Below are 15,618 nucleotides of genomic sequence, written 5' to 3'. Positions count from 1 at the left end.
GGTGAGTTCTATGTTATGTAAATCATATATTAATAAACCTGCTTTTTAAAAAGAGGAAAAGAAAAAATAATACAGTCCTGAGTACACAAAGTAGTATATGACTATTGGATTTTTGCCTACTGTTAGTTCCTATACAGAGTCTATTTCTTACATATATTGCATACACTGTTCATGCTACTAAATGTTCAAAAACAAGCAAACTCCACAATTTTATCACTTAAACTTAATTTCTCTTTGACTATTATAGAGTCTTCTAGGCTGACTAAATGCTGAAATATCCTCAGTACTGTAATCACATATTTAACTAACCCATAGAGGCGGCTTTGGAGCACCCCTAAATGGGGCTGGTTAAGCCAGTCCTTAACAGAATCTAGAGCCAAATATAACCTATTTTTTAAACTTTCATTGAGAGATTATAAGTATAGTTCAAATGTTATGCTCTATAATTATATAGCTTGGCTTTTAAAAATATCAAAGCCATGTTTATTCTATATTCTTCACAACTCTAGCCACTAAAGACAAGTATTTAATATAATTATTTGATGTAATCATTGTTTGGATTCAAGCCAAGGCCCATATACTGAGCCCAGACAATGGTGGACATAACCAGACTGAAGACCTCGAGAGCAGATGAGAAATGATTCAGCAGGAAGAACTCCAGGGAACAGAATGATCCTGTGCTCAGAGAGGTTCAGAAGAGCAAAGAGATCATCTGGAGGACTTGGTAAAAATGTATGTTCCTTTCCATCACTCAACCCCATTGCATACACACCCCAGACTTCCTGATTCAGCATTCACAGGAATCTGAATTTTTTAAATTGACATATAGTTGATGTACAACTCATGAGAAACGCTAGACTGGAGAGGAACTAAAAAGCCTCTTGATGAAAGTGAAAGAGGAGAGTGAAAAAGTTGGCTTAAAGCTCAACATTCAGAAAATGAAGATCATGGCATCTGGTCCCATCACTTCATGGGAAATAGATGGGGAAACAGTGGAAACAGTGTCAGACTTTATTTTGGGGGGCTCCAAAATCACTGCAGATGGTGACTGCAGCCATGAAATTAAAAGACGCTTACTCCTTGGAATGAAAGTTATGACCAACCTAGATAGCATATTCAAAAGCAGAGATATTACTTTGCCGACTAAGGTCCATCTAGTCAAGGCTGTGGTTTTTCCTGAGGTCATGTATGGATGTGACAGTTGGACTGTGAAGAAGGCTGAGCGCCAAAGAACTGATGTGTTCGAACTGTGGTGTTGGAGAAGACTTTTGAGAGTCCCTAGGACGGCAAGGAGATCCAACCAGTCCATTCTGAAGGAGATCAGCCCTGGGATTTCTTTGGAAGGAATGATGCTAAAGCTGAAGCTCCAGTACTTTGACCACCTCATGTGAAGAGTTAACTCATTGGAAAAGACTCTGATGCTGGGAGGGATTGGGGGCAGGAGGAGAAGGGGACAACCGAGGATGAGATGGCTGGATGGCATCACTGACTGGATGGACGTGAGTCTGAGTGAACTCCGGGAGTTGGTGATGGACAGGGAGGCCTGGTGTGCTGCGATTCATGGGGTCGCAAAGATTCAGACATGACTGATCAACTGAACTGAACTGAACTGAACTGATGTACAACATTACAGGAGTTTCAGGTATACAGCATAGTGATTTTCAATTTTTAAAGGTTATATTCCATTTATAGTTATTATAAAATACTGGCTATATTCCCTGTGATGTACAATATGTCCTTGCAGCTTATTTATTTTATTCATGGTAGTTTGACCCACTTAATCCCCAACCCCTATCTATCTCTTCCCTTTCCCCCTCCCCACTGTAACCACTAGTTCTCTATATCTGTGAGTCTGCTTCTTTTTTGTTATATTCACTACTCTGTTTTATATTTCAGATTTCACATATAGGTGATACCATACAGTATTTATCTATCTATGTCTGATTTAGTCCACTTAATACCCTCCATATCCATCCATGTTGTTGTAAATGGCAACATTTTACTCTTTTTTTATGGCTGAGTAGCTTTCCATTATGTGTGTATGTGTGTGTGCTTCTTTATCTAGTCATCTGTTGCTTCCATATCTTGCCTATTGTAAATAAGGAATCTGCCTTTTTAATCCTTCATTCCTATAACTCTATAGATTTTAAACCACACTAATGATACAGCATATTCCCTCATAGCTCAGTTGGCAAAGAATCCGCCTGAGACCATGGTTCAATTCATGGGTAGGGAAGATTTGCTGGAGAAGGGATAGGCTACCAACTGCAGTATTCTTGGGCCTCCTTTGTGGTTCAGCTGGTAAAGAATCTGCCTGCAATGTAGGAGATCTGGATTCAATCCCTGGGTTGAGACAATCCCCTGGGGAAAGGAAAGTCTACCCACTCCAGTATTCTGACCTGGAGAATTCCATGGGCTGTATAGTCCATGGGGTTGCAAATAGTGAGACACGACTAAGCAACTTTCACTTTCTAATGATACAGAGAAGAGATTGATGGTTGCCAGAGGCAAATTACAAACTTTGGATTATAAAATAAATCCTAGACATGTAATGTATAGCATAGAGACTATAGTTAATATAGTTAATAGATTTGGGAGAATGGCAATGAAACATACATAATATATATGAAACGAATTGCCAGTCTAGGTTCGATGCATGATACTGGATGCTTGGGGCTGGTGCACTGGGACGACCCAGAGGGATGGTACATGGAGGGAGGAGGGAGGGGGGTTCAGGATGGGGAACACGTGTATACCTGTGGCAGATTCATGTTGATGTATGGCAAAATCAATACAATATTGTAAAGTCATTAACATCCAATTAAAATAAATAAATTATATTTTAAAATAATAACAATACTGTATTGTATACTTGAAAGTTGCTAAGAGAAAATATCTTAAAAGTTCTCATCACAATCAAGAAAAAAAATGTAACTATGTATGCTGATAAATGTTAACTAGACTTATTATCCAATCATCTCACAATATATACAAATATCAAATCAATGTGTTGTATGCTTCAAATTAAATAACATTATAAATTAATTATATCTATAGGTATGTATCTGTCTATACCTATCTATATCTATAGATATATATAAACACAGTACCTACATACCTACATTTGAGCTATTTCAAATCCTAAAAGAGGATGCTGTGAAAGTGCTGACAAAGATGGAAAAAGGAGATGAGGCAGACATGGGCAATATCATCCATGATTTAAGCAGATTTACTGAAGATTTAGTAAAATGTAAACAAATCTTGCTTCTCTTCCTGAAAAGAGTTCAAAACTTAACTTTTATATATTTCTCTTTTTATTACCTTTATAATACCCAGGAAAGGTATTGGCATTGAGACTTTTTAAAATAAAAGCTCTATTTTTTTTTAAGTTTCATGACATGCATCTTTTTTAAAATATTGCTTAAACTAGATATATGAAAATATCTAATATAAAGCTTATAGAAATATTATATAGGTTCCATTGGGGAAAAGGATAGTAGTGCTGGCTGAAAATGACAGTATTTTCACTAAAACTGTTAATCTAATAGCCTGTCAACCTGAGTTTATTTCATGCTTTTTTCCATGATTGGTAACAAGAATTCTTTTTCTCGTTGCTTAGTTTCTTTTTTCCTACACAATACTATAAGATGTTTATCAGTTTTCATAAGTAATAGACAAAGAGTAAAAGATAATTACAATTGCAGCCCATAATAGTAACATGATTAACTTAACAATGTGAAATAATTACATACAAGTTGGGGGTCAAATAGAGTGATGTGGTAAGTGGAAGTGCATATATGCACATGTTTTCATCCACCCAGTCAATCTATGTTTTTTGATTGGTGCATTTAACCCATTTACATTTAAAGTAATTATTAATATGCATGATACTTTTACCATTTTACTAACTGTTTGGGGTTTATTCTCTGTAGGTCTTTTCCTTCTCTTGTGTTTCCTGCCTAAAGAAGTTCCTTTAGCATTTGTTTTCAAGCTGGTCTGGGGGTGCCTAATTCTCTTAACCTTTGCTTGTCTGGAAAGCTTTTGATTTCTCCATCAACTCTGAAGCAGAGTTTTGCTGGGTAGAGTATTCTTGGTTGTAGGAGTTCCCTTTCATCACTTTAAATGTATCATGCCATTCCCTCCGGCTTGTAGAGTTTCTGTTGAGAAATCAGCCTGATGTGAGTTCCTTTATGTTATTTGTTGTTTTTCCTTTGTTGCTTTCAATATTTTATCTTTGTCTTTAATTTTTGTCAATTTGATCACTATGTGCTTTGATGTGTTCCTCCATGGGTTTATCCTGCGTGGGACTCTCTGTGTTTCCTGGACTTGGTTGACTAGTTTCTTTCCTACGGTAGGGAAGTTTTCAGTTATTATTGTCTTCAAATATCTTCTCAGGACCTTTCTCTCTCTCTTCTCCTCTGGGACTTCTATAATGCAAATATTGCTGCATTTAATATTGTCCCAGAGGTCTCTCAGGCTGTCTTGATTTCTTTTCATTCTTTTTTCTATATTCTGTTCTGTGGCAGTGATGTCCACCATTTTGTCCTCCAGGTCATTTATCTTTCTGCCTCAGTTATTCTGCTATTGATTTCTTCACATCTTCTCCATTGTTTTCTCAAGATCCTAGATCATCTTCACTATTCATTACTCTGGATTGTTTTTCTGGAAGGTTGCCTGTCCCCACTTCATTTAGTTGTTTTTCTGGGGTTTTATCTTGTCCCTTCATCTGGGACATAACTTTCTGCTTTTTCGTCATGATTCAGTTCAGTTCAGTTCAGTTCAGTTGATCAGTCGTGTCCGACTCTTTGCGACCCCATGAATCGCAGCACACCAGGCCTCCCTGTCCATCAACTCCCAGAGTTCACTCAGACTCACGTCCATTGACTCAGTGATGCCATCCAGCTATCTCATCCTCTGTTGTCCCCTTCTCCTCCTGCCCCCAATCCCTCCCAGCATCAGAGTCTTTTCCAATGAGTCAACTCTTTGCATGGCCTAAGTACTGGAGTTTCAGCTTCAGCATCATTCCTTCCAAAGAAATCCCAGGGCTGATCTTCAGAATGGACTGGTTGGATATCCTTGCCGTCCAAGGGACTCTCAAGAGTCTTCTCCAACACCACAGTTCAAAAGCATCAATTATTCGGTGCTTAGCTTTCTTCAAAGTCCAACTCTCACATCCATACACCACTGGGAAAACCTTAGCCTTGACTAGACAGACCTTTGTTGGCAAAGTAATGTCTCTGCTTTTCAATATGCTACCTAGGTTGGTCATACCTTTTCTTCCAAGGAGTAAGTGTCTTTTAATTTCATGGCTGCAGTCACCATCTCCAGTGATTTTGGAGCCCAAAAAAATAGTCTGACACTCTTTCCACTGTTTCCCCATCTATTTCCCATGAAGCAATGGGACCAGATGTCATGATCTTCGTTTTCTGAATGTTGAGCTTTAAGCCAACTTTTTCACTCTCCTCTTTCACTTTCATCAAGAGGCTTTTGGTTCCTCTTCACTTTATGCCATAAGGGTGGTGTCACCTGCATATCTGAGGTTATTGATATTTCTCCTGGCAATCTTGATTCCAGCCTGTGCTTCTTCCAGCCCAGCATTTCTCATGATGTTCTCTGCATATAAGTTAAATGAGCAGGGTGACAATATACAGCCTTGACGTACTCCTTTTCCTATTTGGAACCAGTCTGTTGTTCCATGTCCAGTTCTAACTGTTGCTTCCTGACCTGCATATAGGTTTCTCAAGAGGCAGGTCAGGTGATCTGTATTCCCATCTCTTTCAGAATTTTCCACAGTTGATTGTGATCCACACAGTCAAAGCATTTGGCATAGTCAATAAAGCAGAAATAGATGTTTTTCTGGAACTCGCTTGGTTTTTTGATGATCCAGCGGATGTTGGCAATTTGATCTCTCGTTCCTCTTCCTTTTCTATCATATTAGCTTTCTGTAATGTGGTTTTTGTTTTAACTGCTATGGGACTGTGGTTCTTCTTGCTTCTTCTGTATGCCCTCTGATGTAAGAGGCTAAAAGGCTTGTGTATGCTTCCTGATGGGAGGAACTGCTAGTGGGAAAAACTGGACCTTGCTCTGGTGGGCAGGGCCTTGCTCAGTAAAGCTTTAATCCAATTATCTGCTTATAGATGTGGTTGCACTCCCTCCCTGGTAGTTGTTTGGCCTGAGCAACCCAGCCCTGGGGTCTGTGGGCTCTATGGTAGAGTTAATGGTGACCTCCAAGAGGGCTTTCATCAAGGATGACCATCCCAGACTGCTGCTTCCAGTGTCCCAGTCCCTGTGGTGAGCCCCTGCTGACCCACACCTCAACAGGAAACCCTTCATTTTGGTTCAGTCTTCTGTGGAGTCACTGTTCCTTTCCTCTGGGTCTTGGTGTACACAAGATTTTTGTTTGTGCCCTCCAAGACTGGATTCTCTGTTTCCCCCAGTCCTGTAGAAGTCCTATAGTCAAATCATACTGGTCCTCAAGGTCAAGTTCCTTGGGAATTCCTAGTCCCTTTCTTGGATCCCCAGGCAGGGAAGCCTGATGTGGGGTTCAGAATCTTCACAACAGTGAGAGAACGTATTTGGTATTATTGTTCTCCAGTTTGCAGGTCACCCACCAGCAAGTATGGAATTTTATTTTATCATGATTGCACCCCTCTTATCATTTCTCTGTGGTCTCTTCTTTGTCTTTAGATGTGGAGTATCTTTTTGTGGTGGGTTCCAGTGTCCTCCTATTGATGGTCATTCAACAGCTAGTTGTGATTTTGGTGCTCTCACAGAAGGAGATGCTCTCATTTCTTAATTGTAACAGACAGCATGGGCAATGGGGAAAATTTGGGAAGATAGCCACACTAAGCTTTCAGAACAATTTTTCATTTCTGTCTTATGCCACATCACACAGGACTATCCTCTTTTCCCTTTTGATTACCCCTGCCCTTTTCTTTTCTAGCCCTCCCTTCTCCCAGGAAAGATGATTTAGGAGCAGAAAAAATGAAGATCTGTGACTCAGAAACAAGTGTGTTTAATTCACCCATTTATCAAGTTCTGCCAAAATCCTTGGCCCCAGACAGCCCTTTCACAGACTGATCCCCATTTATAGACTCAGCCCAGGTTTCTGGGATGAATTCTAAATATAGACAGGAAAATTTTAAGAATTTTAGACCAATAATCTGAGACTCCCTTTCTCCTGGATCTTCTAACAAGTGTCTCAGCCATGTGCTGAGTGCATGTCTGGAGCTCCAGCAGCTGGTTTTCAGATGTTGTGATCTTCTTGGCAGGCTGGATTGAACTCATTTATAATAGGCTTCAAGCCTACTATATGTTAGATTCAAATAGGAATTCTAATTCCTGTAATCAGGGGACTGAAATCTAAAATCAAAAAGAAAAACAGCTGTATAAACAAATAGTAATATGACATATACAAAGTTCTATGCAACTATAAGCACCAGGCTGGAAGTATATATAAAGAACATAAAGGCAGGCTTAACAGAATGTCTGGAAGAGCAGAGAAAGGCTTCACAGAGGAGGTGATAGGGAAGGAAAGTGAAAAGCACTGTGAACAGCTGGAATAAGCACACATATAAAGATATAAAGTTATTAGAAGATGATACACTTAAGAAGTACATGGCATATCAAAGCCAGATTAAGGAGTGGCTGAGCTGGCAGCTGCTAGGGGCCAAGGGAAATTTGAATGGTCCTGGAGCTATAATAAAATGGAGACACTGTCCTTTCCAATCTCTCACTTAGAAAGGTAGTAGAAGAAGTTGATAAGTAAGAGTGGAAATGCCAGGAAAGACACAAGAGGCAGAGGAACCAGCAGTCCTCACCATTCCTCCATAATGGGCTCACCTCCCCTACATGGAACTAAAAACAACGTTCAAACAGTATAAGCTTCAAACTCAATGTTTAGTGGGTGGGTGTGTGTCCATTTGACCCTGTGGTCCATAATAAAGCACTGAGAAACAATGCCGACACAGTAGTAAGAATTCTAGACCCTGGCCTCAAGCTCTTTATATGTACTAACTCACTCAATCCTCACAACCACTCTATGTAATAGATACTACAATCATCTCCATATTTCAAATGAAGATAAAGAAGCACACAGTTGTTAAATAACTTTGCAAAACTCATACAGCAAGAACAGAACCAACATTTGAACCAAGGTGGCTGCCTCCAGAATCTTCACACTAAACTATCACAGTGGTTTCACATTTTGAGTTTTTACTTTATTCTTTGGAGCAGTGGAGACCTGACAAGTTTAGAGATTTTAAGCAATAGAGCATTTATTTCTGTATGAAGATCACTCTGGAGGAATTTGAGAAGACTAAAAGGAGTTGGAAGAGGCTGAACCCAAAACAAGGATGGCGGCTACCTTCCTCATGAGGACAGAAGACCATAGGGCCTGAGTTTTCAGAGGAGAGAGAGGCTGAGGGTGTCATCAAGATCTGGTAACATGTGTGGGGAGTAGTGACAGAGAGAAAATTCAAGGTCTTAATGATCGAGTAAATGAGAGAATAGTGTTTCTTAGGAAAAGATTTATTTCTGGCCATGCTAAGTTTGAGGCCCTAGATGTCACCACATAAAGGGACTGAGTGAGTTAGTAAAGAGATCTGGGAGAATCTGTATAATCAACAACATACTGAAGGTACAGAAGAGGATAGAAACCCAGGGAGAGAAATAAGGGTAGCAGATGGGACCTTAAAGGCCAGTGTTTAAGCCAAGGCAGAAGAAGCAGGGAAAGAAACTCAGAAGTGATTTAAAAGGTATTAGAAGAGGTAGAAGAAAGTAGAGTTGTGCAAAGCAGGAGAAAGTTCTGGAAAAGAAGAAAATGTCAACAGTGTAAAATCCTGTAGGAGAAGCAAATCAAACGTGCTGATAAAGGGCCCCTAAATAGGCCAAAAATACTTTCTAAACAACTGGGTTCCTCCCTCCTGCCCCTACTGTTACATTCAATGTCATAAATTCATGACCAATTCTAGTCGCAGGACTAGTTTCCAGGCCCCAGGCTCCCAGCCTTGACTTTCACAGCCACAGGGAAGTATCCCATAGAGGCATTCATGACACTTCTGCATACTTCATTGTTATGAAGATAGTAGATGTATTTCCTCAGACTGGAGGAACAGAACGCAAGAAAACCATACATGTTCTCTACCTTTGTGTTTTGATCCACAATTTTCTTCAGATTTTTCAATAGATGATTATTTGGACCACCTTCTTTCTCATTAACATAAACTATTCTGTCCAGGTCTGGAAAGTTCCGGTTCAGATCTATTCCCTGGGCATTGCTTCGACCCACGAACCAGTCCTTCAGCTCACCAAGCTGGAAAAAAAAATCAGAGGAAACTCATCAGTTATTTATTTAAAGTCTTCATTAACGGCTTTTAAAATAATTTTTAAGACTATTCATTTCAACAGTATCCTCCTACAGTGGCACTTCATTATCTAACTGATACACACATGAAAGTATCAGGTTTAAAGCATTTTTTATGGATATTTTCAAAACATTCTCAATGAACAATATTTTAAATGTTAATTATATATACAAGGTATTCAACATCAAACTGCATATATGTTAGCTGCTAATGTAGATGGCACGTCTCACAAACTGCATATATGTTAGCTATTAATGTAGATGGAATGTCTCACAGCACACTACTCTTTACTTGGTTTAAGTAAAATACTCACTCTCTGAAAACCACAGCAATCTATTTACAAATATTTGAAAGAATAAATTACTAAATAAGGTTGGGCACTTAAAATGAGTTTAATGTGAATTATTTACATGTTACCTCTCTCTTATATTCTTAATGAAAAAGTGTGAGCTCTGTAACTTCTGTTTCAACTTTGTAAATTGAAAATTTTCTGCTTAATTCTAAACACTTCATTTCGCTAATGATATAATCCAGAAACTTAATAAATTTCTAGAATATTCATTTATATTCCATTTTTTGTTTTACTATTAGTACTAAATCTCTAATACAGAGATAATGTCCATATTGTTAAAGTCATGTAAGTTCAGATAGCTTAGACTGTGAGGAATTGAAATCTATGAGGCAAAAAATAGCAATGACAGTTTTTTGTCCATCCTGATATTCCTGAATATCACTTTAAAATAGTCAATAATTTAATTCTCTATGTACTAGAATATACTAGAATTTTTCTCTTCATAACTTTAGAAATTATATCAACATTGTACTTACAGAAATTCACTGTTTGGGTTTTTTACAAGGTCAAATGGTAATTGGATCTTTTATTTTTAATGTACAAAACAAATTCTTAGCTATAGATAAATATACTAAATATATACTTCAATACGTTTCCATTAAACACAAAAATTATTTCAAACTGTAGAAAACAACAAATAAAATGTCCTGCATCCCTGTCCAAAAACTTAATTCTGAAAATGTAATTACTACTCAGTTTCTGTAACAGTTAAAATTTACTAAATTTGTTTTTTATTTATGTTACGAAGGTTTTGTTCTGTTTATTTGTTTCTTTTTTACTTTATGGATAATGTATATCAATAGATAAGACTAGGATTAAGCATCCATAAAATATTATCTAGCCAAATATCCTTATTTCTTGATTTCAGTAGATGGCAATATGATATCATCTCATTTAGAAACAGCAATGTCCTCACTCTTCAATACATGGGAGTAGATAGCTGTCAATCTTCTGGATTTTTAGAAAGAAAGTAACCTAGTGACAAACATGAATGAATAAATATGATTGATTAAGCAACAATAACCAAACAATTAAATATTGACTTATAAATTTTCTCATTTGGAATTTCTGTGGACGAAACCCTCACCCATCATTCCTTACCTTCTGAACTTTTTCATTACCCAGAAACTGAATACCATTTCACTTATACTCAGCCCTGCACTCACTCTCTGTAAGCTTCATGTGAGCATATATTCCTTGTCTATAAGTATATATGTACAAACCTTAAAAAAAAAATTCATGCTCTGCTGTGATCTGACCCACACCCACCTGAGATGCTGCCTTTTCAAAGCCATCAGGGTTCAGGGAAGGCATGATGTGGATTCGGGTGTTATGGATCAGCTGGACAATTGTCTCATTCCCTTTTTGGTACTCATTGCACAGGTACTGGGCCAGAAAAATGAGCAGCTCCCGTCCGACAGCTTCATTGCCATGCATATTCCCAATGTATTTAAATTCAGGCTCACCTAAAAGCCCAAAAATAAATAGTATAGAGACTTTTTCTATCATACCAGAGAGAAGGCAAATAACACACAGTGTAAAAAAAAGTTGTACAGTTACTAACTTATTACACAAAGGTTATAACTTCTTTGCCCTCCACAGTTGATGTCTAAGAAATCTAATGTAAGCATAAAATACTTAACATTTCCCTTCCATCTTTTGAGTTCTGTCTTCCAAGTCTCCCACTTACTGTACCCTGAATTTTGACCCCCAAAATCATAAGCCTAAATCCTAAGTTTGAATGTAATTGTATCTGGAGATATGACCCTTAATGAGGTAATTAAGGTTAAATGAGGTCATAACCCAGAAGGACTACTGCCCTTATAAGAAAATGAAGAGAGAGATAGCAGAAGCAAAAAGAGCTACAGTCCTTGAGCCTGCGAAATTAAAGCAACAATCACAGAAATTTAGAAAAAATGCAAATGCAGAGGATTATGTCCTAGATGAAGGAACAAGATAAAATCCCCAGAAAAAAGCAACTAAATGAAGTGGAGACAGGCAAACTTGTTAAAAAAAAATTTTTTTTTTCAGAATAATTATAGTGAACATGATCCAGGATCTCAGAAAAAGAATGGAGGCAAAGACTGAGAAGATGCAAGAAAAGGTTAACAGAGACCTAGAAGAACTAAAGAACAAACAGAGATGAACAATACAATAACTGAAATGAAAAATATACTAGAAGGAATCAATAGCAGAGTAACTGAGACAAATGAGCAGATAAGTGACCTGGAAGAAAGAATGGTGGAAATCACACTGAAGACCAGAATAAAGAAAAAAGAATGAAAAGAAATGAAGATAGCTTAAGAGACCTCTGGGACAACATTAAATGCACCAACATTCACATTATAGGGGTCCCAGAAGGAGAAAGAGAGAGGACATGAGAAAATATTTGAAGTCATGATAGCTGAAAACTTCCCTAATATGGAAAAGGAAGCAGTCAACCAAGTCCAGCAAGCACAGAGAATCCCACACAGGATAAACAAAAGGAGAAACATATTGACACATACTAATAAAATTGACAAAAACTAAGACAAAGAAAAAATATTAAAAGTAACAAGGGAAAATGAAAAATAACTCACGAGAGAACTCCCAGAAGACCATCAGATAATTTCTCAGCAGAAACAATGCAAGCTGAAAGGAGTGTCGTGATATATGTAAAGGTGTGAAAGGGAAGAATATATAACCAAGAAAACTCGACCCAGTGAGAATCTCATTCAGATTTGATGGAGACATAAAAAGCTTTACACATAACTAAAAGCTAAGAGAACTCAGCATCACCAGGCCAATTTTACAACAAATGCTAAAGGACTCATCTAGGCAGAAAAGAGAATAGCAATTCTAAGGAAAAATTATTCTACACATTCAGTTCAGCACAGTTCACTCTGTCATGTCCAATTCTTTGTGACTCCACAGACTGCAGAACACCAGGCTTCCTTGTCCTTCAGCACCTCCCAGAACATGCTCAAACTCATGTCCATCAAGTTGATGATGCCATCCAACCATCTCATCCTCTGTTGTCCCCTCCTCTTCCTGTCTTCAATCTTTTCCAGGATCAAGGTCTTTTCCATTGAGTCGGCTCTTCACATGAAGTGGTCAAAGTATTGGAGCTTCAGCTTCAGCATCAGTCTTTCTGATGAATATTCAGGGCTGATTCCCTTTACGTTTGACTGGTTTGATCTTCTTGTAGTCCAAGGGACTCTCAAGAGTCTTCTACAGTGTCACAGCTCAAAAGCATCAATTTTTTTGGCACTCATGCTTTCTTTATGGTCCAACTCTCACATCCATATGTGACTAACGGAAAAACCATAGCTTTGACTAGATGGACCTTTGTTGGAAGTAATGTCTTTGCTTTTTTAATATGCTGTCTAGGTTTGTCATAGCTTTTCTTTTTTTATTTTTATTTTTTAAATTTTAAAATCTTTAATTCTTACATGCGTTCCCAAACATGAACCCCCCTCCCACCTCCCTCCCCACAACATCTCTCTGGGTCATCCCCATGCACCAGCCCCAAGCATGCTGCACCCTACGTCAGACATGGACTGGCAATTCAATTCTTACATGATAATATACATGTTAGAATTCCCATTCTCCCAAATCATCCCACCCTCTCCCTCTCCCTCTGAGTCCAAAAGTCCGTTATACACATCTGTGTCTTTTTTCCTGTCTTGCATACAGGGTCATCATTGCCATCTTCCTAAATTCCATATATATGTTAGTATACTGTATTGGTGTTTTTCTTTCTGGCTTACTTCACTCTGTATAATTGGCTCCAGTTTCATCCATCTCATCAGAACTGATTCAAATGAATTCTTTTTAATGGCTGAGTAATACTCTATTGTGTATATGTACCACAGCTTTCTTATCCATTCATCTGCTGATGGACATCTAGGTTGTTTCCATGTCCTGGCTATTATAAACAGTGCTGCGATGAACATTGGGGTACATGTGTCTCTTTCAATTCCGGTTTCCTCGGTATGTATGCCCAGCAGTGGGATTGCTGGGTCATAAGGTAGTTCTATTTGCAATTTTTTAAGTAATCTCCACACTGTTCTCCATAGTGGCTGTACTAGTTCGCATTCCCACCAACAGTGTAGGAGGGTTCCCTTTTCTCCACAAAGGAGCAAGCATCTTTCAATTTCATCGCTGCAGTCACCATCTGCAGTGATTTTGGAGCCCAAGAAAATAAAGCCTCTCACTGTTTCCATTGTTTCCCTATTTGCCATAAAGTGATAGGACCAGATGACATGATGTTTGTTTTTGAATGTTGAGTTTTAAGCCAGCTTTTTTCACGCTCCTCTTTCATTTTCATCAAGAGGCTCTTTAGTTCCTCTTGCTTTCTACCATGAGATTGGTGTCATCTGCATATCTGAGGTTATTGATATTTCTCCCAGCAATTTTAATTCCAAGGTGTGCTTCATCCAGCCCAGTATTTCGCAGGATGCATTCTACATACAAGTTAAGTAAGCAGGATGATAATATACAGCCTCAAAATACTCCTTTCTCAATTTGGAACCAGTCTGTTGTTCCATGTCCCATTTTAACTGTTGCTTCTTGACTGGCATACAAATTTCTCAGGAGGCAGGTAAAATGGTCTGTATTCCCATCTCTTGAAGAATTTTCTACAGTTTGTCATAATCCACACAGTCAAAGGCTTTGATATAATCAATAAAGCAGAAGTATATGTTTTTCTGGAACTCTCTTGCTTTGTCTATGGTCCAAATGATGTTGGCAATTTGATCTCTGGTTCCTCTGTCTTTTCTAAATCCAGCTTCAACATCTGGAAGTTCTCAGCTCACATACTGTTGAACCCTAGCTTGGAGAATTTTGAGCATTACTTTGCTAGTGTGTGAGAAGAGTACATCTGTATGGTAGTTGGAACATTCTTTGGCATTACCTTTCTTTGGGATTGGAAGGAAAATTAACCTTTTCCAGTCCTGTGACCACTGCTGAGTTTTCCAAATTTGCTGGCATATTGAGTGTGGCACTTTCCCAGCATCATCTTTGAGGGTTTTAAATAGTTCAACTGGAATTCCATCACCTCCAGTAGCTTTGTTTGTAGTGATGCTTCCTAAGGCCCACTTGCTTGCATTCCAGGATGTCTGGCTCTAGGTGAGTAATCACACCATCATAGTTATCTGGGTCATGAAGATCTTTTTTGTATAGTTCTTTGGTGTATTCTTGCCACCTGTTCTTAATCTCTTCTGCTTCTATTAGGTCCATATAGTTTCTGTCCTTTATTGTGCCCATCTGTACATGAAATATTCCCTTGGTATCTCTAATTTTCTTGAAGAGATCTCTAGTCTTTCCCATTCTATCGTTTTCCTCTATTTCTTTGCACGGACCACTGAGGAAGGCTTTCTTATCTCTCCTTGCTATTTGGAAATCTGACTGTTTCCATGTTGATCAGTTCTATGATGACCTATAAGACCTTCTAGAACTAACACCAAGAAAAAAACATGTCTTTTTCATCATAGGGGACTAGAATACAAAAGTAAGAAATCAAGAAATACCTGGAGTAACAGGCAAGTTTGGCCTTGGAGTACTAAATGAAGCAGGGAAAAGGCTAACATAATTTTGACAAGAGAAAGCACTGGTCATAGCAAGAGATGACTTTATCATTGGACTTCACCAGACAGTCAATATTGAAATCAGATTGATTATATTCTTTGGAGCCAAAGATGGAGAAGCTCTATACAGTCAGCAAAAACAAGACTGGGTGCTGACTGTCGCTCAGATCATGAACTCCTTATTGCAAAATTCAAACTTAAATTGAAGAAAGTGGGGAAAACCATTAGGTCATTCAGGTATGACCTAAATCAAATCCCTTACAATTATACAGTGGAAGTAACAAATAGATTGAAGGGATTAGATTTTATATACAGAGTGCCTGAAGAACTATGG

General features: G+C 38.2%; 1 protein-coding gene across 1 annotated transcript in view; it reads right to left on the bottom strand.

The window, feature by feature from the left end:
• Nucleotides 1-15,618, bottom strand: part of CPE (carboxypeptidase E) — a 143,502-nt gene that overhangs the window by 30,366 nt on the left and 97,518 nt on the right. The window contains exons 2-3 of the mRNA XM_004017176.5: nt 10,987-11,183; nt 9,146-9,313 (exon numbers count right to left, since the gene is read on the bottom strand). Coding sequence (XP_004017225.2) covers nt 9,146-9,313; nt 10,987-11,183 — 365 coding nt within the window. The remainder of the gene's footprint in view (nt 1-9,145; nt 9,314-10,986; nt 11,184-15,618) is intronic.

This window comes from Ovis aries, chromosome 17, assembly GCF_016772045.2.
Source record: "Ovis aries strain OAR_USU_Benz2616 breed Rambouillet chromosome 17, ARS-UI_Ramb_v3.0, whole genome shotgun sequence".
Taxonomy (NCBI): Eukaryota; Metazoa; Chordata; class Mammalia; order Artiodactyla; family Bovidae; genus Ovis; species Ovis aries.
The sequence above is the reverse complement of the archived record's forward strand: the minus strand, read 5'-3'. Positions and strand labels throughout refer to the sequence as shown.